General features: G+C 59.8%; 2 protein-coding genes across 5 annotated transcripts in view; one reads left to right on the top strand and one right to left on the bottom strand.

The window, feature by feature from the left end:
• Positions 1 to 18,070, top strand: part of NIBAN2 (niban apoptosis regulator 2) — a 53,296-nt gene extending 35,226 nt beyond the window's left edge. Inside the window, exons 3-14 of the mRNA XM_061154607.1 lie at positions 862 to 990; positions 3,991 to 4,096; positions 5,228 to 5,395; positions 10,751 to 10,866; positions 11,406 to 11,510; positions 11,601 to 11,763; positions 12,954 to 13,141; positions 13,851 to 14,006; positions 15,041 to 15,157; positions 15,281 to 15,388; positions 15,493 to 15,604; positions 16,045 to 18,070. Coding sequence (XP_061010590.1) covers positions 862 to 990; positions 3,991 to 4,096; positions 5,228 to 5,395; positions 10,751 to 10,866; positions 11,406 to 11,510; positions 11,601 to 11,763; positions 12,954 to 13,141; positions 13,851 to 14,006; positions 15,041 to 15,157; positions 15,281 to 15,388; positions 15,493 to 15,604; positions 16,045 to 16,625 — 2,049 coding nt within the window. The 3' untranslated portion in view covers positions 16,626 to 18,070. The remainder of the gene's footprint in view (positions 1 to 861; positions 991 to 3,990; positions 4,097 to 5,227; positions 5,396 to 10,750; positions 10,867 to 11,405; positions 11,511 to 11,600; positions 11,764 to 12,953; positions 13,142 to 13,850; positions 14,007 to 15,040; positions 15,158 to 15,280; positions 15,389 to 15,492; positions 15,605 to 16,044) is intronic.
• A 26-nt stretch (positions 18,071 to 18,096) lies between these two features.
• LRSAM1 (leucine rich repeat and sterile alpha motif containing 1) overlaps positions 18,097 to 27,964 on the bottom strand; it is a 35,120-nt gene continuing 25,252 nt past the window's right edge. For 2 of the 4 annotated variants that reach the window (XM_061154603.1, XM_061154604.1), the window contains exons 21-26: positions 26,854 to 26,949; positions 25,427 to 25,525; positions 24,748 to 24,879; positions 23,415 to 23,496; positions 21,828 to 21,964; positions 18,097 to 20,162 (exon numbers count right to left, since the gene is read on the bottom strand). In XM_061154603.1, coding sequence (XP_061010586.1) covers positions 20,037 to 20,162; positions 21,828 to 21,964; positions 23,415 to 23,496; positions 24,748 to 24,879; positions 25,427 to 25,525; positions 26,854 to 26,949 — 672 coding nt within the window. In that variant the 3' untranslated portion in view covers positions 18,097 to 20,036. The remainder of the gene's footprint in view (positions 20,163 to 21,827; positions 21,965 to 23,414; positions 23,497 to 24,747; positions 24,880 to 25,426; positions 25,526 to 26,853; positions 26,950 to 27,964) is intronic. The other 2 variants (XM_061154606.1, XM_061154605.1) reach the window with 2 other exon arrangements.

The following is a 27,964-nucleotide window of genomic DNA, read 5'->3' on the forward strand; positions in this document are numbered from 1 at the left end:
CTGTTATCTCCTTTCCGGAAGTCTGTTTACTCTCCCTTCCCCCTCCCCAAATGTCAGTCTGAGGAGCCGGGAGACTGACGCAGACAGAACCCCAGCAGTGGTCACGGCAGCTCCTGTGTATTGGACTGCCTGCCTGGTGCCGACTGCCTGCATGATCCCTGCCCCTGTCGTGGGGGCTGTCATGGTCCCATTTTACAGATGAGGAAACTGAGGCTCAGAGAGGTGATGGGCCAGGCCTGAAGTCACACCGAGCCTGTAGTAGAGTCGAAGCTAAGGCTTTGCGGGGAGGTCTCGGTGTTTCTGCTGCCCACGCTGGCCCCGAGTCTGCCAGGATGTTGGTCAGACGGGAACCCTCTGGGCTGAAGTTCCCTCCTCCCCAGTCCGGGTTCGTGGAGGCCATCTTGTCACCTGTCAGAGCTGGGGAGGCTCTATGGCACCACCTTGGTCAAGTTTGTGTTGTCCTGAGGGGAAACAGGCTCGGAGCAGGAAGAGAGATGTGCTCAGGTGCCCGGCCTGTCCCCTCTGGCTGGAGTGATCGTGGCAGTCCCACTGCGGAGGGAGTGGACGGGGACGCAGCCTGCTTCGGGCTCTGGAGACCTTCCCGAGGAGGCCACCGTGTCTGCCTGGGGCCAGGACGGGGCGGGGTCCTGGCTGGCTCCCCTGTCACAGTGCCTGGCCTGGGTTCTAGTTCCGGCATCACCATGCCTCTGGCTAGACCTGGAGTGTAGAGGGGCCTTCGCTGCTCCCCAGCCTCATTTTCCCCATCTGCCAAATGGGTGTGACACCACGCTGCCTCAGAGGCCTCGGTGAGGAGTGAGATCAGGGCACCCAGCCTCACTCCCCGCCCCTCGCCGCCCACAGGTGCCCCTGGAGGAGCGCATCATCTTCTCGGGGAACCTCTTCCAGTACCAGGAGGACAACAAGAAGTGGAGGAACCGCTTCAGCCTCGTGCCACACAACTATGGGCTGGTGCTCTACGAGAACAAAGTGGTGAGGCTCCCCCCAGACCTCCCAGGCCTGGCCCAGCGCTTCTTTCACGTCCCCACAGCTCTCTACTCTGCGATTGTTAATGCTACACGCCCCCCTGACTCCTGAACGTGAGACCCCACACCTCCACCCTCAGCCAGCCACCCGCACCCGCCTCGCAGTCACCAGGGCCAAAGCCAAACCTTAGCATCTTTCCCCCCACCCTTTGCCGCCTGCCCAAAGCTGGGCGCCCCCTCTCTGAGTGGCATTTCACCCATCCAGGCACCCAGCTCGCTGGGGGTCCCCTTTAACTCTGCCTCTCCCCCGCAGAAGCAGCGCGTTACTGGCTCCGGGCCACCCCCATGGCCCTCCCAATCTCTCCATCTCCAGGGCCCTCCTCCCCCATCAGCCCCCTTTCTGCCTTGGGCTTCCAACAGCCATAGCAAACTGGCCATTCCCCTGCCTCAGAGCACCCCTGGGTGCTGGTCCTGTCTTTTTTCCTTCCTGATGCCTCTGCTTGCAACTCCCTGCCCTGAAGCAGGGAAGCGGGGGGCTGACTGTCCTTTTTTTAAAAATTTATTTATTTTTGGTTGCATTAGGTCTTTGTTGCTGTGTGTGGGTGTTTTTCTCGTTGTGGTCCTCGGGCTTCTCGTTACAGTGGCTTCTCTTGTTGCAGAACACAGGCTCTGGGGTGCTCAGGCTTAGTTGCCCAGCAGCAGGTGGAATCTTCCTGGACCAGGAACCGAACCCGTGTCCCCTGCATTGGCAGGCAGATTCGTAACCACCGGACCACCGGTCTGGGGATGAGTGTCCTTTGCCTTGGGCCCTCAGGGAGGTCCCACCTGGTTGAACCACAGACCCAACTTCTTCTGCCACACATTCCTCCAGAGCAGCCAAAGGGCAGGCTTGAGCACTCTGTTTTGAGGCAAATCAGTGTTGTTGTTCAGTCTCTCAGTCGTGTCCAACTCTTTGTGACCTCACGGGACTGCAGCCGCCAGGCTCCTCTGGCCTCCACTATCTCCTGGAGTTTGCTCCAATTCACGTCCACTGAGTCGGTGATGCTGTCTAAGCATTTCATCATCTGCCACCCCCTTCTGCTCTTGCCTTCAGTCTTTCCCAACTTCGGGGTTTTTCCAGTGAATCGGCTCTTCACATCAGGTGGCCAAAGTATTGGAGCTTCAGTTTCAGCATCAGTCCTTCCGGTGAATATTCAGGGTTGATTCCCTTTAGGGTTGACTGGTTTGATCTCTTTGCAGTAGAGTAACAGAAGCAGAGTCAGGAGCAACCGATGCCTCAGGGCAGCAGTTCTCAGTGCACAGAATCACCTGGAAGGCTGGTGTAAAAACAGGTTGCTGCCTGTGGCTGATTCATGTTGATGTTTGCCAGAAAACAACAAAATCCTGTAAAGCAATTATCCTTCAATTAAAAAATAAATTCCAAAAGAAATTAAAACAAACAAACAAACAAACATACCAGGTTGCTGGGCCTACCCTCAATTTGATTCAGGTCTGCAGTGGGGCTAAGAATATGCATTTCTGACAAGTTCTCATGTGACTTTAATGCTGCTCATCAGGGACCACTTTGAAAATCATTGCCTCGGAGGTTTCTGCCACTCTCAAGAAATACGTTGCGTGGTGACACCTAGTGGCAGGCTGCAGCATGGCAGCCCTGCTGTATGAGCGCCTACCTCAGAGCTATTTTTTCTTCCCACTGGTATAAGAAAGCAGTTGTTGTTCAGTTGCTCAGCCGTGTCCGATTCTTTGTGGCCCCATGGACTGCAGTGTGCCAGGCCTCCCTGTCCTCTACTGTCTCCTGGAGTTTGCCCAAGTTCATGTCCATTGAATCAATGGTGCCATCCAACCGTCTCATCCTGTCACCCCCTTCTCCTGCCTTCAGTCTTTCCCAGCATCAGGGTCTTTTCCAGTGAGTTGGCCCTTCGCATCTGCTGGCCAAAGTATTGAAGCTTCAGCATCAGTCCTTCCAATGAATATATTATTCTCCTCCCAAGCGGCCTTGTGTGGTGCTCAGGACCTAGAAGTTAGTGGACAGTTCAGGGTAATCAAAGACCCTGGGCTCTAGAGGCTGACAGGCCAGGTTCACGTCCTAGGCTGGCTACTATACCAGCTATGTGACCTTGGGGCTCGTAATGGTGCCCACCTCTGGATTGTGAGAATTCTGTGAAATGAAGCATTTGGGGCCCATAGCACAGTACCTGGTAGGTAACGAACACTAGGCTAGTGATAACTGCTCCTTGTAGAGGCAGTTGTAGCAGTGGTGATAATATTAGGATGGCCAAAAAGTTTTTTTCAGGTTTTTTTCCCATAAGATGTTACGGAAAACCCCAAACGAACTTTTTGACAAACCCAGCCATAATCACATCAGCAGTGCTTCCTGACCCTTGCTGTAGCAGGCACTGTGCTGAACGTTACCCAGTTATCTCCCTGGGTCCTTAGGGAGCCCTGTGAGGTAGGAACTATTATCACCCTGGTTTTATAGATGAGGAAACTAAAGCATGTTGTTGTTACTTAGTTGCTAAGTGGTGCAGAGCCTGCCAGCCTCCTCTGTCCATGGGATTCTCCAGGCAGGAATACTGGAACGGGTTGCCATTTCCTTCTCCAGGGGAATCTTCCTGACCCAGGGATTGAACTGGCGTCTCCTGCATTGGCAGGTGGATTCTTTACCCCTGAGCCACCAGGGACGCCCAAACTAAAGCGCAGGAGGTGTTATCCTCAACATCACACACGTAGTACTTAGTGAAGCCAGGATTTGAGCCCTGAACCTGGGTCCTGCTCAGGACACCTCTAGTCAACTAGGCAACCTCTAGGCAACTAGAGGCACCTCTAGTTGCCTCTAGTCACAGTGACGATCAAACTCCTTTCTCTCTCTTCTCTTCCCCTACCCCTCCTCCTCCCTGTCTTGGGCAGGGAGCACTGAGTGGGGCCCTGGAGCCAGGTACAGACATTGGGTTTGGGCTTGGCCATACCTGTAGCTGCCTCCACAATCTCTCTTGCCTCCTCCCCCCAGGCTTATGAGCGGCAGATCCCACCCCGAGCGGTCATCAACAGTGCGGGCTACAAAATCCTCACCTCCTTGGACCAGTACCTGGAGCTCGTTGGCAACTCTTTACCAGGTAAAGGGACCACCCATCCCAGGCCAAGTGCCCAGGGATTTGGCCGGAGAGAGTGGGGGGCACCCCTGGTTCTGGAACTCCAAGCTCCATGTCCAGCAGCTGGGCTAGAGCTGGTGGCAAGCGCCCAGCACAACCTGAACCTCCAAGGGGAGGCCTGAGAGGGGCTTGCCTGAAGTCACCCAGTGAATTGGGGCCACACCAGTGTGAGTCCCACCCAGCCCCCACTTCCTGAGCTCACTCTGTACCCTGCTCCTTCCCTGTGTCCCTGAGAGGTTCTGGGAGAAGATGATCTAGGTGCCCCCCTTGGTAAACCACTGAGTCAACACTGCATTTGTGGGGAGCCATCCCAGGTGACCCCACCCCATCAGAGACACCCAGAAGGTTTGTTGGGATCACGTCCGCCTCTTAGCTGATCCCAAGGAGACCAAGGGGTAGTGAGATACCCCTGTGTGGGACTTGGTGATTGAGGACTCAGCTGGAGTCTGATTTTCCTGGATTCCAGCCCCTGCACTGGGAGGGCTGACCTTGGGGTGTTGTGGAGACCCCACGAGGTGCTGTGTGTGTGTTGAGCCCAGCACAGGGACCCAGAGCCAGGACCCAAAGAAGAACTGCCATTGTTCTGTTATTAACAGGAGTGACCAGGTCACAGCCCAGGACCACTTATCTCTCTGGATCTCGAATATCCATGAGGACAAAGCACAGAGAGAGAAATCCCCCTTTATTTACTCTGTATCCCCTGCCCCCATGCCTCCCTCCTACTTTGGACATTTAAGCCACCCTTTGGCTTCTGCAGCTGAAATTTGAAGGGAAACCCAAGACAGTAATTCTTGGCCCTTGACCCTGAGGGCTCCAATCCTGTTACTTGTGCCTCCTGCAGAGTTTAGAACCTGACCCCAGGGAAGTGGACGCATTACTAACTACGAATTGGTGCTGGGGGGGTTGGGGAGGCAGGCCTTCTCTTAGCCAAGCTGTGGAGCCTGAGGGAAGCGGCCTCCACACTGACTCTGGTCATTCTGGGACAGGCCAGCCCTCTCTGGTCCTGGAGGGGCAGGGCGAGGGGTCAGCTGCTGGCCATCCTCTGGCCAAGGGAAGCCACAGAGGGCAGCCGCTCAGCGGGTGCTGTCTCCACAGGGACCACACCGAAATCGGGCTCCGCCCCCATCCTCAAGTGCCCCACGCAGTTCCCGCTCATCCTCTGGCATCCTTCGGCGCGTCACTACTACTTTTGCATGATGACGGAAGCCGAGCAGGACAAGTGGCAGGCCGTCCTGCAGGACTGTGTCCGACACTGCAACAACGGTGAGCTGTCCCCTTGAGGCCCGGGGAGCTGGGAGCGGGGTTACCGGGCGCCTTGCTGAGTGGTGACACCTAATGGCCGACTGTGGTGTGGCACCCCTGCTCTGTGAGCCATTTTCCTTTTCCTTCTGGGGTTTTAGAAACCATGGTCAGTTCAGTTCAGTTCAGTCGCTCAGTCACGTCTGACTCTTTGCGATCTCATGGACTGCAGCACACCAGGCCTCCTGTCCATCACCAACTCCTGGAGTTTACTCAAACCCATGTCCATTGAGTCGGTGATGCCATCCAACCATCTCATCCTCTGTCATCCCCTTCTCCTCCCACCTTCAATCTTTCCCAGCATCAGGGTCTTTTCCAATGAGTCAGTTCTTTGCATCAGGTGGCCAAAGTATTGGAGTTTCAGCTTCAACATCAGTCCTTCCAATGAACACCCAGGACTGATCTCCTTTAGGGTGGACTGGTTGGATCTCCTTGCAGTCCAAGGGACTCTCAAGAGTCTTTTCGAACACCACCATTCAAAAGCATCAGTTCTTCGGCACTCAGATTTCTTTATAGTCCAACTCTCACATCCATACATGACCACTGGGAAAACCATAGCCTTGCCTAGATGGACCTTTTACCCTTAATGTCTCTGGTGGCTCAGTTGGGAAGGAACCTTCCTCCAATACAGGAGACCCAGGTTCAATCCCCGGGTGGGGAAGATCCCCTAGAGAAGGAAATGACAACCCACTCCAGTATTCTTGCCTGGAAAATCCCATGGACAGAGGAGCCTGAAGGGCTACAGTCTATAGAGTTACAAAGAGTCAGACGTGACTTAGCAACTGAACCACCAACCACCACTTTTCCTTCTGGTTTTTGGAAACCATTGTCATGCTGTCCTTAACCCTCTCCTTTGATGAAGACTGTTCTGTGACGCTGAGAAAAAAATATAGGAAATTGTTTCCAGAGGGATGTGGTTGTTGAGCTCCTGAATCACAGAATAAAAACCCTGCTTCTGCCACTTTCCAGCAACATGATCTTAGGAGATCAACTTAACCTCTGGGAGCCTCTGTAAAATGGGGATAATATCTTCTCCTGTATCTGAGAGGGTTTGGGAGGATTCACAGTTCTTGGTAAAGATTTTTTTATGGTGTCATTTCTTTCTTATCACCGATCTGCCTGGTAGTATAGGAACTTCCCTTCCTCCCTCAGGGCCTTGTTCTCGTCTGTGAAGTTACAAGGTCTCTTCCGGCTCACTTATTCATTCAACAAACCTTTCAGTGTTTCTCTGAGCCAGACCCAGGGCTGGGTGCTGAGAATGCAACAGGGAAGCAAGACCTGGTCCCTACCCACTCCCTGCCGGCAGCCTGGGGGCAGGGGTGACAGATGTTAAACAGATGAGGACACCAGGGGGTGATGAGTCAGGACTGTGCTAGGTGTTGGCTGGGAGCCCCCCAGGGAGCTTGGAGGGTGTGTATATACTGGGGGGTTGCTGAGCTTGTATGGGGGGAGGGGTTGATGAGGGCGGCATCCTCGAGGAGGCAATGGTTCAGCTGAGACCTGAAGGATGCATAATTCTAGAACGGAGGGAGGCGTGTTCCAGGCAGAGGTCACAGTGAGCATGAAGGGAGGCCTGGCATGGGGGCAGTTTAGAGGAGGACACATGAAGGCCTGAACTTGGGAGGGGGTGCCCGGAAATGGGACTGGCGGGGCACTGGGGTCAGGTCTGGAGGGCCTCATGAGGCTCGGAGGAGTTTGATTAGAAAGGCTTTATTGTTTCTTGGTGGGAGGGTGTGGAAGATGAGGGGCTTTCTGCCCCTGGGGGAGGAACAGCCCTGTCCTGGACCCTGAACTTCCCTCCTGGTGACTGGGTCCGCCTCCGCCCTGTCCCTGCTCTACCCTCCCTGGCTGCCGGCGCACCTCGGGCACAGCTCCACTTGGAGGCCGGACCATGGGCACCCACGCTGAGAGGCAGGATGTGCAGAGACTTGGCTCACCCCACCTGTCCTCTGTCCTCTCCACTCTCCAGGGCCGCCTCTGCCCCGGCTGGAATCTGCTGGGCGGCAGAAACCAGGGCTTCAGTCAGGCCAACCCCTGCCGCCCACAAAGGGCCTCCTGTTTCCAGGTCCCTGGGGGCTGAGGGGCCAGGACTGGGCAGGGCGATCTGGGCTCTGACCGCCTGGCCCTGGGTACCTTTTCTCCTCCCTTCCTCCTCCCCACTCCCTCCCTCCCCTTCATCCCTGGCCCAGGCCCCCTCGGTCTCCAGGTTTCCAAGGCTAATGGCAGACCTGGCCAGGTGACCCCAGGCCAGGCTGGGTGGGGACCGACCAGCAGGGAGAAGAGCGCCATTCATTTCCCCACGTGCACAATGGCGGTTGTGATCAACTAGATTGCTAGATTATGGGGATTAATCAATGGGCGGGTCCTGGGTAGAGCTCTTGGCCCTGTGCCTGGCCCATAGTGAGCGCTCAGCTGGGAGGCTGAGGGGGTGGGTGTGGGTCCATGGGCAGGCGGGGAGGCCGGGGAGAGCTGCTGGGGCCGGGTGGGGAGCAGGGGCGTCCCGCAACTCCGTGTCAGGAGCTGACGGGGTGGTTTCAGAGGATCCTCCCCCACCCCCCACCCGCCCCAGAACTGTGGGAAAGTTCTCAGCTTCCTTGGAGGCTGGGTCTGGAATTTGTGGGGCCTGGAATTGCTCATTCCGGGGGCTGCCAGGAAGTGGGGGGGGGAGGAGGCCAAGCTGGGTGGACGCCAGCTCGTCCAGGGTCCCCCTCACATCCTGCATTCCTGGAGCAGCTGGGGGCAGCAGGGGCGCTGAGCTGGGCTTCGGGGTGGGCCGGGGGTGCCGAGGTCAAGGCCTCTTCCTGTCTGCCCGCCGTTCCCCCCGCCTCTGTGGGACTGAGGAGTGCCGCTTCCTTTCTCAGCCTGACCCCGAGGACCCCACGGGCAGGCGGGAAGGCTCCAGGTCTTGCTGGAGTCTCTGGGCCCGGGTTCCAGCCTGGGGCAGCCGCCCTCTAGCGACTGTGTGACTACCTCCCCATGCCTTGAGAGCTGCCGGCCCCTCTGAGAGCTGCGTGCGGGAACGCATGTGGGGTCTCGGCCTTAGCCTATGGGGGCTGCCGTGACAAAGGGCCGCAGCCTGGGTGGCTTCAACAGTAGAAGTTAGCTTTTGCCCAGTTCTGGACCCTGGAAGCCCCGCATCCAGGTGTCAGCCGGGTTGTTTTCTTCTGAGTCTCCTTGACCAGCAGGCAGCCAGTGTCTCCTTGGGGTCCTCGCATAGTCCCTGCTCTGTGTGTGCCCTGTTTCTTTGTCCAGATTTCTTCTTATAAGGACACCAGTCATATCAGATCAGGGCCCGGCCTAATCCCCTCCTTTTAACTTAATTACCTAAGTCCTGGGCTTCTCAGGGGGCGCTAGTGGTAAAGAACCCTCCTGCCAATGCAGGAGATGCAAGAGATGCAGGTTCAATCCCTGGGTTGGGAAGGTCCCCTGGAGGAGGAAATGGCAACCCACTCCAATATTCTTGCCTGGAGAAGCCCATGGACAGAGGAGCCTGGGGTCACGCAGAGTCGGACACGACTGAAGTGACTGAGCACGCACACGCATGCACCTAAGTTTCCTCATCCAGACACGTCCCCTTCTGAGCAGCTGGGGGTCAGGACTTCATTGCAGCACTTTGTCAGGACATGAGTCAGTCCCCAACAGCCAGGCTCGGGGGGAGGGCTTGGGAGGGGCCACCCTCACTTTTGACCCAGCCCCTCGGCGTGCCGAGAAGGGATGTCATGAGGGTCTGAGGCTGCACGTCTGACCCGCCAGAGCCTGGGATTTCAGCCGCCTCCTTGCCACTGCCCAGCCCGTCCTGCCACCTGGAAAGCAGCCCCTGCCCAGCACGCCCGGCTTGCTGTCTGCAGAATGCAAATGTCCATGCACGAGTGAGGCTGCGTGTATAACACACAGCCAGATTTTCTAGGCAAAACCTCGTCTCTGGGAGACAGTGTCCCCTTCCTTAATTAAGCCTGCTTCCTCCCCCCCGGCCCAGCTGGGCAGCACCCATCCCAGGGCTCGGTGGGACCCTTCTGGATGCAGGTTCTGAAATGCTCACGGCCCCGTCCCAGTCCTGGGAGCTGCCACTGCCAGGCTGGGTTCCGGGCCCGTTTGTCCACTGCTGAGCCCTGCTCCAGCCCTGAACGGCAGTGATTCGTGGGTCACCCAGATGGTGGGAGGAGAGGCCCTCTCCACGCCAGAGAGGGGCTTTTTCTCTGTGGGGGTGACTCAGCCCACAGTCATCACAGTGGGAGCTGGGATTTTAGAGGCCCCGGCTGCTCCTTGGCTCTGGAGACACAGCGGTCAGAGGCACGAGGCCAGGCGGGGGGTTGCCCGCTGCCAGGCTCCGAGGTGTTTAACCACGTCTTCCTGAAGTCGGGTGTTGCAACTTCCTGCAGCCTGCCTCCCCAGCACCCAGGCGGAGGTCCACATCTTGTTCAGCAACCCTCTGGTCAGCATGGGGGAGGTGGGCAAACTCCTCTGGGCCCCCTCTGCCACCTCCTCTAACAAAAGCAGTGGAATGGTGTTCCCAGTCTCCCGGGTGCGCAGTGGTGGGCACGGCGGCCCCAGGGCCCCAGGAGCCGGTCGGGGCTGCAGTTCCTGACGCAGAGAGTGCCCACCAGGCCTGCAGCCGGACCCTGGCCTTCCCAGTTCACACTGTGGTCCCTGCAGCACCTCCATGGGTGTGTGAGGCCAGGCTGGTCATTGCTCCCACTGTTCAGAAGGGAACATTGAGGCCCTTTAGGGTTTGATGATCTTCCACAGGGCTTGGCAAATGACAGCCAGGGAACCAAATTGGGCCCATCGCCTGTCTGAGTAAAGCCAGCTTTATTGGCCCGTTCGTTCACACCCTGTCTGCGCTTTCCTGCTACAGCAGCGGGTGGAATGGCTGGGGCGGAGGTCACCAGCCTGCAAAGCAGAGCACATTTACCATCTGGCCCTCTATGGGGGGAGTGTGCAGGCCCCTGATGGAAGGAGGGTCTCTGGGTACCCCCTCTGCTGTGTTTCAAGGCCTCTCCTGGTGGGGGGAGGGTGGGCTCCTCCAGTGGTCCTGACTCTGTCACTCGCTGGCCTTGGCCCCTCAGCAGTGGCCTGACCCTGGAGCCTGATTCTTCATCTGTGAAAGCAGAAGCAATGACAGCGCCCGCGTCTCGGGCCGGTGGGAGGGTTTAAGGCGATGAGGAGGGGACGAAGGAGGATGTCTTGCTGCTGCTGCTGGATTGTTACTGCTGTTAACTGTCACTGCGACCTCTCCCGTCGCCGTTACTACAAGAGCGGTGGGGGCCTCGGGCGGGGGCCATCCTGCCAACCTCCTCCCTCCGTCCCTGTCCCGGGCAGGGATCCCCGAAGACTCCAAGGTGGAGGGCCCCGCGTTCACGGACGCCATCCGCATGTACCGCCAGTCCAAGGAGCTGTACGGCACCTGGGAGATGCTGTGTGGGAACGAGGTGCAGGTGAGGCCGGGGAGGCTGCGGAAGTCCACCCAGGGCCCAGGGCTGGACTGTGCATGCCAGCGGGGCCCTGGGGCACTGGCTGCAGGTTTGGACCCAGACGGCAAGCTGGGGAGGATGGGGGGAGGCTGAGGTGGGCCACACAGATGGTTATTTTTGTTCAGTTGTTACCCAAGCACCAACCCTGGACTAGGGGCTGGTGCCGCTGAGAATAAGAGGGGCACAGCCCTGGCCCCTAGGAGCTCTCTGTCTAGCAGGAGAAACACATTTGACTTCCATGTGCCGGCAAGGGGGCCTGGGGGAGTATTATAGATGGGGAGGCTGCGCATGCAGAGGTCCTGAGCTGGGGACCCTGCTGGATTCTGCAGGACAGTCAAGCGGATCATCCGGGGCCTCTGGGAAGGATGCTCAGGAGACAGGGCAGTGGAGACGTGAAGCAAAGGGCAGCTTTGAGGGGGGCTTGAGTGGCCGGGTTTGCCGGAACGTGGAGAGGGGCTGGGCACGCTCCAAACCCTGCCCCTGCCTGTGCCTCCTGGTCCCAGATCCTGAGTAACCTGGTGATGGAGGAGCTGGGCCCTGAGCTAAAGGCAGAGCTGGTCCCCCGGCTGAAGGGGAAACCGCAGGAGCGACAGCGGCAGTGGATCCAGGTGGGTGGCCTGGGCTCAGGAGTTGGGGTGGGGGGCCCACGGCTGCCTGGCGCCCCCAGCCTGACGCTGATGCCGACGCCCTGCCCACAGATCTCGGATGCCGTGTACCGCATGGTGTACGAACAGGCCAAGGCACGCTTTGAGGCGGTGCTGTCCAAGCTGCAGCTGGCCCGGCCAGCCATGGAGGCAGTCATCCGCACCGACATGGACCAGATCATCACCTCCAAGGAGCACCTGGCCAGCAAGATCCGAGGTAGGCAGACCACCTGCTCTGGTTGTCATCACTGGGCGGGCAGGCTGGGACCACCCGCCCTTTGCGATCAGGGCCTCCCTCCTGCCTCTTTCAGGGGTCCATGTACATGTCACGGCAGTGACTTGATTCATTAGTTTTTAAAAGCCAGAATCAAATCTGAGCCCTTGTTCTTCTAACCCTTGTGAGTTGTTTGGTGGCTGTTATTTTTTTTCTTTGGCCTCATGGTGTGGCCAGTGGGATCTTAGTTCCCCACTCAGGGATTGAATGTGCGCTTCCACTGCAGGAAGCCTTAACCACTGGATCACCGGGGAAGTCCCAGGTGGGTTTTATGTCTGTAGACCCAGATCTTGGTGACCTAAGTGATGTTAGGAGGCTCCAGCCTTCTGTTCATCTTCGGTCAATCAGATTTACCACGGGCCATTTTAGCAACATCATCTGGACTTCAGGTGAATCACGTTGAACCAGCCTATCTTTCCCGGGTCAGCTGGTGCCCCCTTCTGTCCTGAGCCTGGTGGGGTCCTTTTGCTCACTGTTGCTCCCCACACCCTGGTCACGGTTGTGGTGGTCATCAGTTCCCCGAGGGTTACTCTCTACCAGTTGTACTCGGCGTGAGCTGGTGAGGACACCGAGTTGACGTTTATTGTGTAGAACAAACAGCATTAGCCAGACAGGGGAAGAGGAGGGACGTCAGAACACCCCTGGGTGAAAATGCATTGGTGGAACGTCTTGGAGATGGTCCCTGCCCAGGGGGAGGCTGCCTTTTCCACAGTTTAGGCTGAGCCAGAGTAGGATTCGGGTTCAGGGTTTGCACAACCCAGAGGCTCTCTGAATCCACTGGGGTGTTTTTCATTTTTTGAAAAAACAAATGAGCAAGACCCCGCCCCAGCCCCCAAAGATGAGCTTTCTCTTCCTCCAGCTAAACAGAAAAACTGTTGACCTTGAGACCTTTACATGGTCATTTTCTTCATTTCCTGACGTCATAGTTTCAGGAATTTGAGAAGCCGATCTGAGATCGCCTTGTTATCTGTGCTCCACTGTTAACCATTCCTCAAGAACCCTTCCCTTTGCTCATGTTGTCACCAGTGGTCTTCTTTAAAGAATGACACAGCCGCCTGCCTCTAGCTTAGAGACCTGGGATGGTGGGGGTTGCCCCTGGGGGTGCTGTCCTCTAACCAGCTCCCTTGGCGCAGCCTCCATCCTCCCCAAGGCGGAGGTTTGTGTCCGGAACCACGTCCAGCCCTACATCCCGTCCATCCTGGAGGCCCTCATGGTACCCACCAGCCAGGGCTTCACAGAAGTGCGGGACGTCTTCTTCAAGGAAGTCACTGACATGAACCTGAACGTCATCAACGAGGGTGGCATCGACAAGCTGGGCGAGGTGAGACGGGCCCTGGGTTTGGTTTTGGGTCTGGTCTGGCCCCTGTCAGGCCCTCACTGTGATGAGGGCAGGCCCTTTCGCTCCTGGGCACAACCTGTGAACAGAGGATCTGCAGGAGGCATGGAGCTGGGCACGTCCATAGATGCCATTTTTGTGCCCCTCACAGATGGAGCCGGCCCCTCTCACTTCTGAGTTGGCTGGTTCTCGGGTTGAACGGCCTTCTACAGACCCCATACTGGGGTAGTCAACTGCCTGGAGCCCCACATAGTTGTCAGGTCTGGCAGATAGAATTAGCCCTGTAATCTGGGCCTCTTCTCCACCCCAAACCGAGGAGTTCCACTGACAATAATAATCATAGACTTTGAGAACCGTAGAGGACCCTAAAGAGCACGAAAACCCATCTCCAGATTTGGAGGCCGAGGAAACCAAGGCTCAGAGATGGTGAGCGATTTGCCTAGGCTTGCCCAGCACTCAGGCTGGCCTGTCTCCACACGCTGTGCTGCTGTACCGCTCTCCTGCCTACAGATCCTTGTCCTTCCTGTCCCAGGTCCTCCAGCGCTTTCCCTGGTGATCCCCACCCCCGGATGGCCTTCCCTGGTGCCAGTGCCACCCCTGGAATCTGGACTCTAGGGCCCAGGGGCTGCGGGGGCTGCCTGGCCCCTCCGGCGGCCCCAGCTCAGGTCCCTCGTGTGTCCCTGCCTCCCTGCAGTACATGGAGAAGCTGTCCCAGCTGGCGTACCACCCCCTCAAGATGCATAGCTGCTACGAGAAGATGGAGCCGCTGAGGCTTGACGGACTGCAGCAGCGTTTTGACGTGTCCAGCATGTCTGTGTTCAAGCAGCGAGCCCAGATCCACATGCGTGAGGTGGGCACAGGGCTCGCCTGCACCCCAGTTCTCCCCTCAGGTCTCCCCACAATCCCGCATGTTCTCTCCGGCTCCGGTCTCTTGGACATGCTCTTTGATCTGTTTGGATGCCTGTCCCTCTGTCCCCCTGGTTAAGTCAGAACTCACCTCTTGGGTCTCAGAGACCCCTTCCTCCAGGAAGCCCTCCTGACTCCCTAAGCTCCTTCCCACAGGGCCCAGACCCTCTGTTCCCCTGGGACAGGGGGGGCTGGCGCTGGTGCCTGGCAGTTAGCCAGCGCTTTAGACACTCAGCAGAGGAGTGAGCTAGTGAAGGGGTGTCTGAGTGCCTGGGCACCCCTCCTCTGAGGGGGCACCCCACCTCCCCAGGGTCACCCCTCCTCCCAGGGGCACCCCACCTCCCCAGAGTCACCCCTCCTCCCAGGGGGCACCCCACCTCCCCAGGGTCACCCCTCCTCCCAGGGGCACCTTTCCTCCCCAGGGTCACCCCTCCTCCTAGGGGGCATCCCTCCTCCCCAGGGGGCACCCCACCTCCCTGGAGTCACCCCTCCTCCCTGGGGGCACCCCACCACCCTGGGGGGTCACCCCTATTCCCAGGGGGCACCCCACCTCCCCAGGGGGTCACCCCTCCTCCCCGGGGTCACCCCTCCTCCCCGGGGGCACCCCACCTCCTTGGGGGATCACCCCTCCTCCCCGGGGGCACCCCACCTCCCCAGGGGGTCACCCCTCCTCCCCGGGGGCACCCCACCTCCTTGGGGGATCACCCCTCCTCCCCGGGGGCACCCCACCTCCCCAGGGGGTCACCCCTCCTCCCCAGGGTCACCCCTCCTCCCTGGGGGCACCCCACCACCCTGGGGGGTCACCCCTTTTCCCAGGGGGCACCCCACCTCCCCGGAGGGTCACCCCTCCTCCCCGGGGTCACCCCTCCTCCCAGGGGGCACCCCATTTCCCCAGGGGGACACCCCACCTCCCCGGGGTCACCACACCTCCCCAGGGGGGCACGCCTTCACATGCCCTGTGGTGCGCTCCGCCTCCAGCAAATGGACAACGCCGTGTACACCTTCGAGACCCTCCTGCACCAGGAGCTGGGGAAGGGGCCCACCAAGGAGGAGCTGTGCAAGTCCATCCAGCGCATCCTGGAGCGCGTGCTGAAGGTGAGCCGCCCGGCCAGGCCCTGCCCCTCCACCCCGGAGGGGAGACGGGGGCCCGGGGAGACGGGCGGCTGATGGAGCCCCCTGACCGGAGCTCCCCGCACCCCGGCCCCTCTTTCCCGGCAGAAATACGACTATGACAGCAGCACTGTGCGGAAGCGCTTCTTCCGGGAGGCGCTGCTGCAGATCACCATCCCGTTCCTGCTCAAGAAGCTGGCGCCCACCTGCAAGTCGGTGAGCAGCCCTCCGCTCCCGCCCGCCCCCTGCCCCCCGCCCAGAGCCTGACCCGCAGCCCTGACCGCCCCTCTCTCTGCCCCCACGTCCGCCCCGGCCGGCAGGAGCTGTCCCGGTTCCAGGAGCTGATCTTCGAGGACTTCGCCAGGTTCATCCTGGTGGAGAACACGTACGAGGAGGTGGTGCTGCAGACGGTCATGAAGGACATCCTCCAGGGTCAGTGCCGCGGCCCCCGGGGGCGGGGGGCTGCAGAGCTGCGTGGGGCTGCCGGCTGTGTGGTCTCTGTTAGGACTCACTGCTGGCGGGTGGAGGAGGTGGGCGCCCAGAGGCTTCCTGGGGGCTCAGCTAAGCTCCAAAGGGGAGAGTCAGGCCGTGGGCTGCGGTGGGCCCACTGTTCATGGCATGGGCCGGGGGCAGCGTTGCGTCCCTGTGCCTTAGTTACATTGAGGGGAGTACATTCCGGGGGGTGTTGGTGTTAGGTGAGAGATGGGAGTTAGGGTCCCACCGCCTGCTCCCCACACTGAGGCCTCAGAAGCCTTGTCTGGTCACGGTGCCCACTCAGGCCGAGGGCTTGTGATGTGGGTCGCGCAGTGCAGGGAGTGCTGCTGGCCGTCAGCGCCCCTGCTCAGTGTCCGTCACCCGCTTCTGTCCCGCAGCCGTGAAGGAAGCCGCCGTGCAGAGGAAACACAACCTGTACCGGGACAGCGTGGTCATGCACAATAGTGACCCCAACCTGCACCTGCTGGCCGAGGGCGCGCCCATCGACTGGGGCGAGGAATATGGAGACGGCGGCGGCGGTGGGGACCCCGGCATCCAGCAAGCAGCCCCCCTCTCGGAAAAGCGCCGGCGTGCCAAGCAGGTGGTGTCCGTGGTCCAGGACGAGGACGCCGGGCTGCCCTTCGAGGCCGCCCCTGAGCCGCCATCACCCTCATCCCCGGACGGCGTCACTGAGCTCCGTGGCCTGCTGGCCGGGGATCTGCGGGCCGAGAGCCCCCTGCTGGCCGGCCCCCTGCTCAACGGGGCCCCCGTGCAGGAGAGCCCCCAGCCCGGGCTGGCCCCCGAGGCCACCTCGCCGCCCGCCTCACCCCTCCGGCAGCTCCCATCAGAAAAGCTCGTGGGCCTCGAGCCTCCCAAGCCCAGTGACCAGGAGACCGGCGAGCAGGTGTCCGGCCCAGGCGGCTGCCCCCCCATCCACACCACCACCGAGGACAGTGCGGGGGTGCAGACCGAGTTCTAAGCTGCTCGCCCCCTGGAGCCTCTGTTGGACACAGCACACAGGCCACCCACTCCGGGGCCCCTGGCTCGGCTCTGGGCGGGGAGCACAGGATCTGTGCCTTCCGGGCAGGGGGCGGGGGCAGGGCTGGTGTGGCACCGAGGGGGCTGGGCGGGGATGGGCCCACTTGAGTCACTTTATGGGTTTGGTCACACTTGGTTGCTCTGTTTTCTCTTCTGTGGGATGATCGCGGCTTTCCTGCTCCTGGGGCGGGGGGTGGGGGGGGGCGGCGCTGGGCACAGCGGGGGTCGGGGCTGGGAGCACTCAGCGGCCCTGGCTCCCTGAGTCTGCCCTCCCTGCCTGCCTCTGCGGCCCGTTCCCCTGGTGGGTCTTGCCACCCGCGGAAGGAGGGTGGTGAGAGCCACGTCCACCGCCTGGCTTCTCCTGTCACGGAGGGGGCCTGTTAGAACCAGGAAGCCCGAGCGCCGAGGCCCGTCTCTGGGCCCCTGAGGCCAGTTTCGGAGTGGACTCTGGCCTGGCTCTCCCACCCCAGGTGAAGGGACGTGCAAGGAGCGGATCTTGAGGCTGGGGGTGCTGGGGGAGGGCTGCCTCTCAAGGTGGGGTGGGAATAGGAAAGGCCTGGAATGTGCTGGTCTGGGGCGAGGACGTGTCTGAGGGAAGGAGGGGGTGACCTCTGCAGAGGTACTGCTGGCGGGGTGGGTGGGGTGCCCTTGGGGGGGTTGCTGGAAGCTGAGACTCTGCTCGCCTCCACTTGCTGGGGTCTGGTCTCTAGGAGTCCCTCTGTCCGGCTGGGCTGGGTGTGGAGACACTGCTCAGAGGCAAGGCTGGGTGGGTGTGGACGCTGTCTTCTCCGCGGTCCACTTCCAAGGTACACGCTGTCCCCCAAGGGAGCTGGCGGGGCTCGGGAGGGGCTGGGGGAGGGGCTGTGGTGCCCCCCAGGACACAACGAGCATTTGGGGCAGGCTGGGACCCACCTAACGCACCGCACCCTGACAACTCCAGGACTGTTCATATGGCCCTGCTGTTTCCCCCTCCTCAGCCGCTTGTTCCTGAGGGTGAGGGTTAAGTCAAGGTCACCCCCAGGGGCTGGGGCCACCTGGTTTTCCCAGGCCCTCTCCTCTGCTGCTTTGAGGGGAGGGCAGGCAGGGCAGAAACCCGCGCCTTCAGGGTCCTCACCGCGCCCCAGCCCTGGATCTCCCATCCCCTGGGTCTGCTTCCTGGGACCCACAGGACGTGCGGCACTGGCTGGTGCTCAGGGACCCCTTCAGGTCCCCTCCAGCCCCAATCTCAACGCCGAACTAACCTCTTCCACCAATACATTCCGTCTGAAGACGCTCTCCTCTGGTGCCTTCTCTTGGGACTTTCCAATCATCCTTCCCAGATATTGTATTGAAAATATTATGCAAACTGTTTAAGCTTCTACTAATCAATAAAATGCTTTATTTAAAGCCAGTGGCCCATGTGTGATGCTGGCTGGGTGAGAGACCTGGGCTGGAGATGGACCTGTGCACCTTGACTTTCGGGGCTCATTGCGTACGGGTGCATGTGACCAGAGAGTGCTCCTATGAACCCACTTTCCAGAGGAGAAAACTGAGGTTCAGTAAGGAGGGGCACAGCAGGGAGGTGACTGGCCTGATGGTAGCTCAGACAGCTTCCTCTGCCTGGGGGGGTCTGTGCAGGGTGGGCCTCTGGCAGCTTCGGGCAGTGGGGAGGGCAGCTGCTTTATGGCCATGGTGGGCGGGCTCACACTGGATCCAAACAGTGATGCCAGAGTTTAAGACTCCTGCTCACAAGGCGAGCACTCCTGAGTGCTTACCATGGGCTGTGCGCGTTACCTGGGGGACGGGCACCATCATCACACCAGTAGGTAAACTGAGGCCCAGGGGGGCGGGGAGGATGGGTGGAGGTTCTGGGTCATGGGGACACCTCCCGCCCCGCCAGCTGGTGGGGACAGGCTGCCCCTGCTGAATGGGCATCTTGGGGGATGGGGAACTGTGACTGAAGGTCTGTCAACAAGGGTGGAGGTGAGAAAACCAGGGCTCAGCCGGGTCTCTACTGTTGACTTTGGCAAGTCACCGAACCCAGTCTCAAACTGCTCACCTATAAGAGAGGGCCTCGTGAGGGTTCAAGGAGACCCGCCAAACGCCCTGCTCTGCAACGTGGTCCTGCCCATCTCAGGCCGCCATCTCCCCTCTCAGCGGAGCGGAGCTCAGGAGGGTGTGGGGCGGGGAACCTGGAAAGCAGGTTCACTGACTGGCTCAGTGAGGCAGGGAGAGAGAGGGCTTGGCCCTACGTCCTGCCGGCTCTAACGCGGGGCCCAGGATGAGCGCGCAGTGCCCCCTGGTGGCCGCCAGCCTAGGTCAGTTCCCCTGATGTCCCTCACTGAACAGGTGGGGACGTAGGGTCTGGAAGGCTGGCCCGGGTCCGAGTTACCTAGAGGCAGAGCCCAGGCGCCCCAGCAGGCCCACTGCTAGCCCAGAGAGAAAGCTGCCCTTGGCTCAAAATGATCTGCCCCAAAACGCATGACCAAGTTCAGCTCTCCTGCAAGCACAAGGAGCATGGCTCCCTCTGGACTTGTGCAGTGAGCAACCTGCACAGCTGCATGGGCTCGGAGTTAAGACGCTGCTGTCCCGGTTACAGGGCCTCGGGCCCCCTGATCTGGGGCAATGGTTACACAGCACACAGGCGGCCCACACGGCCCCACCTGCTCCGAGGACTTTCCGAGACCACCTCCTCCTGAGCCCGGCCTCTCCACCTACAAAAGGGAGGTGTGGGCAACTTCACACACCTCACACCCACTTCCCCCTCCCTGGGCTCCACTAGAGCCCAGTGACGACTCGGGAGGAGCAGGCTGGAAACGCGTTTATTGACGTTCCTGCTTCAGGTCTTTGAAGCTCAGGGTCTGCCTCTGAGCCGCGTGGGGAGAGGAGGTGCAGGTCTGCAGGGCAGAGGGGCCCAGAGCTCAGGGGGCGGGTGGGGGGCAGCAGGGAGGGAGGCCAGGAGGGGCTGACACTGCTCGGGGCACCAGGCCTGCACAGAACACCTTCTGGCCAGTCGATCCCAGGACAGGCCGTGGTGGCAGCCCCTCCCCTGGGCCGGGGCCCTCCGGCGCTCCCACCACCCCTGCTGAGTGGGACAGCGCTGCCTGGGTTCCCCTGAGGAGGGCACTGAGGCTCCGGGAGGGGCTGGGATTGCCACAGCCAGCTGGGACCCTCGGTCCTGCTCAGACAGAGGTGTGACTGCCGCTGCTCCCACCCCAGACCCTGTCATCCTGCTGTGAGGGGTCCCCCTGCCCCTCTACAGGATTTAAATTGCTCAGTCCTTGGGCAGGAACGCTCCCGTCTCTGCCCGGCCAGCCCATGGGGTACAGGAGGGAACCGGAGCCCTGGGCCTGAGGGTGGCAGAGGCTGGTGCTCAGCTGCTGTGGTAGATGCGGAGGCGCTGGGCGATGTCCTGGCGGCACAGCGGGCAGATGCGCAGGGGCTGGCAGCACTGCTGGCAGCAGCAGACGTGGCCGCAGTTGAGGAAGATCATCTGGGCCTGGTGGGTGGAGAGCGGGAACGTCAGGGCCCCACCCCGGCCGGTACCCCGGCCCCTCGTCCTTCCCCCTGAAGATCTGACTGCATGGTGGTCAGACTCCACTCCCCGTCCATCACAGGATGCCCCGGCCCCTCGTCCTTCCCGCTGAAGATCTGACTGCGTGGTGGTCAGACTCCACTCCCCGTCCATCACAGGATGCCCCGGCCCCTCGTCCTTCCCGCTGAAGATCTGACTGCGTGGTGGTCAGACTCCACTCCCCGTCCATCACAGGATGCCCCGGCCCCTCGTCCTTCCCGCTGAAGATCTGACTGCGTGGTGGTCAGACTCCACTCCCCGTCCATCACAGGATGCCCCGGCCCCTCGTCCTTCCCGCTGAAGATCTGACTGCGTGGTGGTCAGACTCCACTCCCCGTCCATCACAGGATGCCCCGGCCCCTCGTCCTTCCCGCTGAAGATCTGACTGCGTGGTGGTCAGACTCCACTCCCCGTCCATCACAGGATGCCCCGGCCCCTCGTCCTTCCCGCTGAAGATCTGACTGCGTGGTGGTCAGACTCCACTCCCCGTCCATCACAGGATGCCCCGGCCCCTCGTCCTTCCCCCTGAAGATCTGACTGCGTGGTGGTCAGACTCCACTCCCCGTCCATCACAGGATGCCCCGGCCCCTCGTCCTTCCCGCTGAAGATCTGACTGCGTGGTGGTCAGACTCCATTCCCCGTCCATCACAGGATGCCCCGGCCCCTCGTCCTTCCCGCTGAAGATCTGACTGCGTGGTGGTCAGACTCCATTACCCGTCCATCACAGGATGCCCCGGCCCCTCGTCCTTCCCCCTGAAGACCTGACTGCGTGGTGGTCAGACTCCACTCCCCGTCCATCATAGGAAGCCGGCCCTCTGTACCAGCCGTTCAGGGTGACGGGTGGGGGGGTGGGAGTGGTCCACAGCCTGTCTCACCAGCCCTGCTGTTACAGAATGTGCAGGTTGCTCCCAATTTAGGGATTTTTATGCACTTTGCCTCAAAATGACCCCAACATTATGGATCACAAGCCGTGGACGTGTCCATGCTTTGCCTCAGCATTTCCTCTTTTTAAGAGAGACAGGAAGCCATCTCTGGGGCCCAGAGCAGGGGTTTGGTTAAATTTATAACCACCAAGTCCTTCCCCATCCCCATATCATGGCATTCTCCCAGGCCAGCAAAGACCACGGGGTAATCAAACTGCTAACATGTGGCCTTTTCTAAGTAGGATCACATGGTGGAGGGAATGAGTTTATGTGCTACGTTGTTTAATTTTTTTTATAACAGCTGTTAATTTTGTTCTTAAAATGAAGAGTTTTGGAAAAAACCTCTCCAGAGAAAATTTTGTTGATATTTAATGACTTAGGAAATTTCCCTGCATGAATTTTAAAAAAACTTCTGTTAAAAAAAAAAAAAAAAAAAAAAAAGCCCAGCAAATGCTGTCAGCGTTACTCATGTTTTGGGTCCTGGGATCATGGTTCATTTTAATTTCCTGTATTTTCCAAAATTTCTAATGAACCCAACATATTTCTAAACTCTCTGCAGAATGAATCACCCGTGCCTGTGCGGCTCAGGAGGGTGGCAGGCTCTGGGCAGGTGGGTGGGGGTGGGGATGGTGGCCCCAGGGGTTGGGCCCGTCACCCCTAGACTTACCTCCCGTTCCAGGCACACCACACACTCTGAGGTCTGCACCTCCAGCAGCTCTGCCGGGGGAGCCGAGGGCCTCACTGCCTCGGGCAGCTCCTCAGGGGCTGTGGGCAAGATCCTGCCCTCGGGTGCCTTCAGCAGCTCTGTGGGGACACACAGCGGCTAAGCCAGGGTCCTGACCATCTGATCCCGTCCTTCCCTGGCTCAGCCTGCCCTAAGTGGACAGAGATTTGGAGGTGGGGGGGGGGGGGCGCTGCTCCCACATACCCTCTTGTTTCTCTTTGCTGAGCCTCATTCCACATCTATAAAGCGGGAGGGCTGGGGCCTCTTACCCCAACACACCCTGAACCCCTCTGGGCCACCCTGCAAACAGGGCTCACCACTGTCAGAGATGAGAAAGCAGGGAGGGAAAGCCGCTTGCCTAAGGCCAGAGGGCCGCCTGATGGTGGAGCTGGCAGGCCAGGAACCCTGGGTGAGGGGCTCTGGGGAGAACCCGACCTTGAGCACAGATTCTCCACCAGGGGCCCAGGTGCAGGGGGCCCAGAGGAGCAGAGAGGACGAAATAGCTCTCAAGGCTGCTCCCCCTGGTCCCCGCCCCGGGAGAGCCCCCAGCACACCCACTGCTCTGCCCTGGAACCAGCATGCTCTGCCCGGGTCCCAGCCGCCCGAAGCAGGACGTGAGAATCCGTCTCTCATCACACCAGTGACGCCCAAGTCTCTTCACCCCGAGCCCCCTCCCCTCACAGCACACGTTGTTCATTTAGTCTACGGCTTAAATTACAAGTAGTATTTCTTAATAATTGGAAAAAAAAAAATTACGATTTTTTTTTTTAAAGCCTGTCACAACCACCCTAGACCTTCTAAGGGCAGGCCGGGGGGTGGGGGGGCGGTGGCCAGGGCGCGTCTATATTTCATGGAACACATGTTGAGTCCTGGGATTTGGAGAACTGTCAGGAAGATGCCTGAGGATCTGCTGGCCCTGAGCTAAGAAGGAGCTGTCCCGCCCCAGCCCCTCCCCAGAGGGCGGCCAGGGTCAGGGAGAAGCCCTCGGGGTTAGGGTTAACCTCTCTCTGCCTCAGTTTCCTCACCCCTCAAAGGAGGGTAGCAGCGGCGACAGGAGACCTGACATGGTGACTGTGTCAAATGCCTGACACCTGTCCTGCTCGGCCCGCAGGAGACCCCGACTCCTTCCCACACCCCCCCAACCCCCACCCACAATCCCTCCTGCCTCCAACTCAGCCACAGCCCCTCCCCACCCCAGTCCACACCACATGCCTGCCCCGGGCGCAGAGCTGGGCACCAGGTCCGGTGGGTTTCTCCCACTACTCCAGGGACCCCGAGTACGTGGTTCCTGATGTCAGTAGGGAGGGTTTAGGGAAGCCGGGAGGGTCCCTCCACCACCGTAGGAAAAGCTCATGTTTTCCATTTGGGGGCCTATTTTTCTCATTTACAAATGGCTCCTTTAAGAGGAAAGCTTAAGGACTGGCAGGGGGTTGGAAGTGGCCCTTGGGACTCGTCCTGAAAGGTGAACAGGTGACGCCCCAGCCACGCCCCCGCATAAGGGCTCTGCTAGGAGAGGCGCGGCGCTGGTACCTGGCTGGGTCCTGGCCGCGTCCAGCAGCTCCTGGGCTCTGCGCAGGATCTCATGCTGCAGGCCGGCCTCCGAGACGCCCACCTGCGAGGACCGAGGGGGTGGGTCAGGGCCTGGGCACGGGCGGGCAGGGGGCCCACGGCGCAGCACAGAGCCGCCAGGACTGCCTCCTTCCTGACTTCTGGCACCTTCGACTGGACACGTGGAGGCTGACTGGCCGGCAATCAGTGCGGCGGAAGGAAAGGGAAATCGGCGCTGGTGACAGAACGGGTCCAGCGAGTGCAGGGGCTGGGCCACAGCTGCGGGCTCTCACAGCCCACAGTCAGGTGGTTCACGCCAAGGCCGACCTGCTGAAAAGTGGCCGCACCAGACGCTCACAGTCCCTCAGCCTCAGAGCAAGCACTCCTGAACTTGGGCAATGTGGCCCACACAGTCCTTCTGAGCCCCGGTGTCTGCGTCTGCTTCTTGTTGAGGGACCAGGCAGCTCAGTAGAGGGGCCGACAGCACGGCCCCCGCACCAGACCAGCCGCCTGGGCTGGATGGGGCTCTGCCATGTGACCTCAGGCAAACTGCTACCTTGCTGTGTCTCCACGTCCTCATCTGGAAAATGATGATGACCCTACCTGCCTGCCCAGGGTTACCGTGTATGTGTGCTCAGCTGTGTCTGACCCTCTGCGAGTCCGTGGACTGCAGCCGGCTAGGCTCCTCCATCCAGGGATTCTCCAGGCAAGAATGCTGAAGTGGGTTGCCATTTTCTTCTCCAGGGGAATCTTCCTGACCCAGGGATCAAACCTACGTTCTTGTGTCTCCTGCACTGGCAGGCAGATTCTTTACCACTGTGCTTACCTGGGAAGCCCAGGTTATTATGAGGATTCAATGAACTTATATGTAAAACATGCTTAGAATAGTGTCAAGCACTGTTAAGTATTCGCCAGAGTCGGTCTCTGTCTCTTCTGAAGAGTAAGTGAATTCACGCAGAATGTACCAGGTGCAGGCAGTGCCGCCGATACAACTGTCAACCCATGGTGTGGGGAAAGGATGGTCCAGATGACCTCCAAGGACCTGCCCAGCCTATGATGTGAAGATCCCATCTGAAAGGGGTTGGGGAAGGGGACAATCTGGGGTCCGCAGCACCCCCAGCTCTGGCTTTCGTAGCCAGGTGACTGGGGGCAGACGGGGCAGGTGTTCTGGCCTGCTGGGAGCAAGGCAGCCCCAGGACACCTGCAGATGGCAAGCCATGCCAAGAACTGCATGAAGAGCAAGTCCCCCCCTTGGCCATCGGGTCAGGGCCCTGCCCACCTCCCCAACCTCCCCCGAGGGGCCGCCGCTGTTCACCTTGGCCAGGTCCGCAGGGCCCATTCGGCTCAGCATGGCCAGTGAGAGGCGGTGGTGGGCGAAGATGGGCAGGTAGTGCTCGGCCGACAGCTCCACCAGGAGGGCCACCAGCGGGCGCTCCAGGCCTTCTTCCTGCAAGACACACCCGTGGGAGAAGCTGAGGGCACGATGGACCAGGAAAAACCACCAGGCCGGGACTTACAACAGCACACAAAGAGTTCAGACACATATAGCGTAACAGGGAAAACATATTCTTGGGAATTTTCCTACCAAGATGGCTATGTAAGGGCATAGCGACAGATGCGTGAAGAACTTAGTTCACTGCCACACGGTAGACCTGACAACGAGAGCAACTTAAGTGCCCATCAAAGGGAGGGGAACTGTTGAAGCAAATGAAATCACCCAGATCCTAAATCACCAGATCCAGACACACAAGGAGATCTACACGCCCGGGGCTGGAGAACACTACTGTTGAGGCTCCATTTTTAAAGAAAAAAAAGTGCATGTGAGGAGGGAGAAGGGACCACCCCTGTCTTGTCCGAGCCCCTGCAGTGGTGAGCGCACAGGCCCCAGTGCACCCATCACCAGAGATGGGAAGGGAATTCCGTCAGACGGACCAGCGAGCCGGCGCTGCCGGGGCCCAGGGCTCCCGTGGGGTGGGTGTGCCCGCAACTCTCACCTGCAGCTTCAAGGATAAGGGTTTCTGGTTCAAGAGCCGCTGATACTGAATCAGCCAGTAATTCTCCTGCTTGGTTTCGCTTTGGGCTTCTAACTCTGTCTGCCAAGAAGGAAGCAGACACTGTTAGTTACGAGTCAGGGAACAGAAACGATGATGGCATGGATGGCTGTGAACGGCATGTGGATGGACTTGGTGTTTTACAAAGAACATCCCTCTCCAATAAGTCTCACTGTTTCATCTGCAGAAACCTGGGCGGCTGACACTTGGGGCCCCTGCCCCCTGCCGCCCTGGGCATCATGACTTTGAGGGGAGACACCTTCTCACCTCCCTGTGGGAAGAACAAAGCAGTCAGCAGTTGTGTCCTTCCCTGAGGCTCAGTGCGTCCTCTGGGAGCCAGCAGGGAGAGAGCTGGGACCCGAGGGGCACCTTCAGCTCTGGAGGGCACGTCACCCACCTTTACCCACAGAGCCGGAGCACTGAGAACAGGAGACAGGTGTGCCCACACAGGACTCGGGCATAGAGACAAATGCATGAGGAAGTCAGCTATTTTCACACTGATTCCTCCGTCCCATCACTCAACAAACAACCCGAGCGTTGTTCTGGGCCAGGCACCATTCTAGCTGCTAGGGATGGAGCAGTGAACATGTGGCACGTCCTGTCATGGCAGCAGTAACATCAGGGTGCTTCACGCCAGTCTGTGCTGCCTGCTGCGAGATGCCATTTTACTCAGTTCTCACAACTCTGGGAGGCAATCTCGACATCACAGGTGAGGAGACTGAGCGACTGGTAGAGTGATGAGCAGGCTGCCCAAGATCCAAGCGCCGCCCCGAGTCAGAGCCAGATTCAGCCCAGGGTTTGGAGCCTATGCTCCGAGCCACCAAGCTGCCCAGCCAGGACTGTGGCTGCACGCTGGGCTTTGGGACTGCAACCTGGGCGTCCCCCAGCCCCCTGGGTGGTCCCTCTTGGACCTGGCTAAGTGACTGGCCTGGCCCTCTCTGGACTGTGGGCACACCTCCCTTCAGGAGCCTGTGGCCCTGATGGTCATGTCCTGCTGGGGTGGACAGCGAGTCCCCAAGGTCCCTGCGGGCAGCAGCCTGGCCACAACAAGTCTGGCCCCGCACAGCACATGTTAACGTGGCCTGTGCCCAATGGCACAAATGTACCACCCGGGCTAGTGCGGGGCTTGGGGAGAGACTGGCCTCACTGTTGTCTGTTCCTGGCACAGGGCGCGGCCTACGGTGGAGCTCAGGGGATATCTAGGATAATGAAGCATTTCTAAGAACAGTGAGCTCGGAGGGAAAGCAACCCGGCGCATGACGTGGGTCTAAGAACAGCGCGAGTGCAGAGAGAAAGCAACCGGCGCACAGTGTGGACGCACAAGCACGGACGTAAAGCAACCACACACACCACGTGGATGCCACACGTACCAGGATCTCCCGGAGCTCCTCTTCTCGCTGCGTCTTCTCCTTGAGCAGCTGCTGGAGCAGTGAGCTCAGGGCCCAGCGTTGCTCCGAGATCATCTCCTGCGATACAAGACCATGGCCAGTGCTGGGAGCTCACGGCACCCCGGCCCCCGAGGTTCCCATGGCGCAGCAGCAGGACACCCCCCCCCCCAACTGGTTCTCAGCTGGGGGCCGCGGTGGGCCTGACCCCCATCAAGGCTCTGTCTCTGATCTCTGGCTGAGGACTGGGGGGAGAGAGTAGAGGTGCCCTTCTCCCCAGCCTGCACCTCCCTTCGGCAGGGGGTTAAGGCCGGGCATGGGATCTAGTGACCAATGACAGTGCAGTGATGAGAAACATCAAACAAAGGGAATGACAAGCAGCAGGGACCCTGACTTCGGGCTCACTGACGACAGAGCACCTGGGCAGAAGCAAAGGGCAAGAGAGGGGTGAGGGACCCACGCCAGCCAGCATGGCGGAATGGGCACACCCCAGAGAGCCCTGTCTGTGTCCACGTTCCACTCCTCTTGGAATATCCCATGGAGACCCCAAAAATGGGAGCCCCACAGCTCCAACAGGCAGGAGATAACCACCGTGCTTGGTGGGTGCCTATGTTGGGCGTTGAGCGCCCCTAACCTCTGCATGGCTGAGGCCTGTCCCGCTGATCTCTGATGGCCCCATGACACAGGGTGGGTCTAGAAGACTCCTTCTATTTTATGCAGGGGCAACCTGGAGGCCCGGGGAGGGGAAGCAACCTGCCTAAGGTCACACAGTGGCAGAGCTGTGACCAGGACTCCAGACCCTAGCTCTCTTCTACATTGAGAAGCCCACAGGATAAACAAAGACTTGGCCGCTGAGGACAGACACAGGGACGGGGACAGACAGAAGGCTCTGCTTGAAACCCTGGTACGGGGAACAGGCCCTCTCACACCGTGGACCCAGACCCTCTGTGAACGACTGGGGAGACCGAGGCATAGAATAGGGAAAGGGCCGTCCCTCTGCCCCTCCCGGCCCAGGGCACACAGCAAGGGCCAGAGATCAGAGGAACTGCCTGCAGGGAGTGACATGGTCCCCGCTATGCCCTCTCCTCCAGATATC

The sequence above is a fragment of the Dama dama genome, chromosome 11, assembly GCF_033118175.1.
Source record: "Dama dama isolate Ldn47 chromosome 11, ASM3311817v1, whole genome shotgun sequence".
NCBI lineage: Eukaryota > Metazoa > Chordata > Mammalia > Artiodactyla > Cervidae > Dama > Dama dama.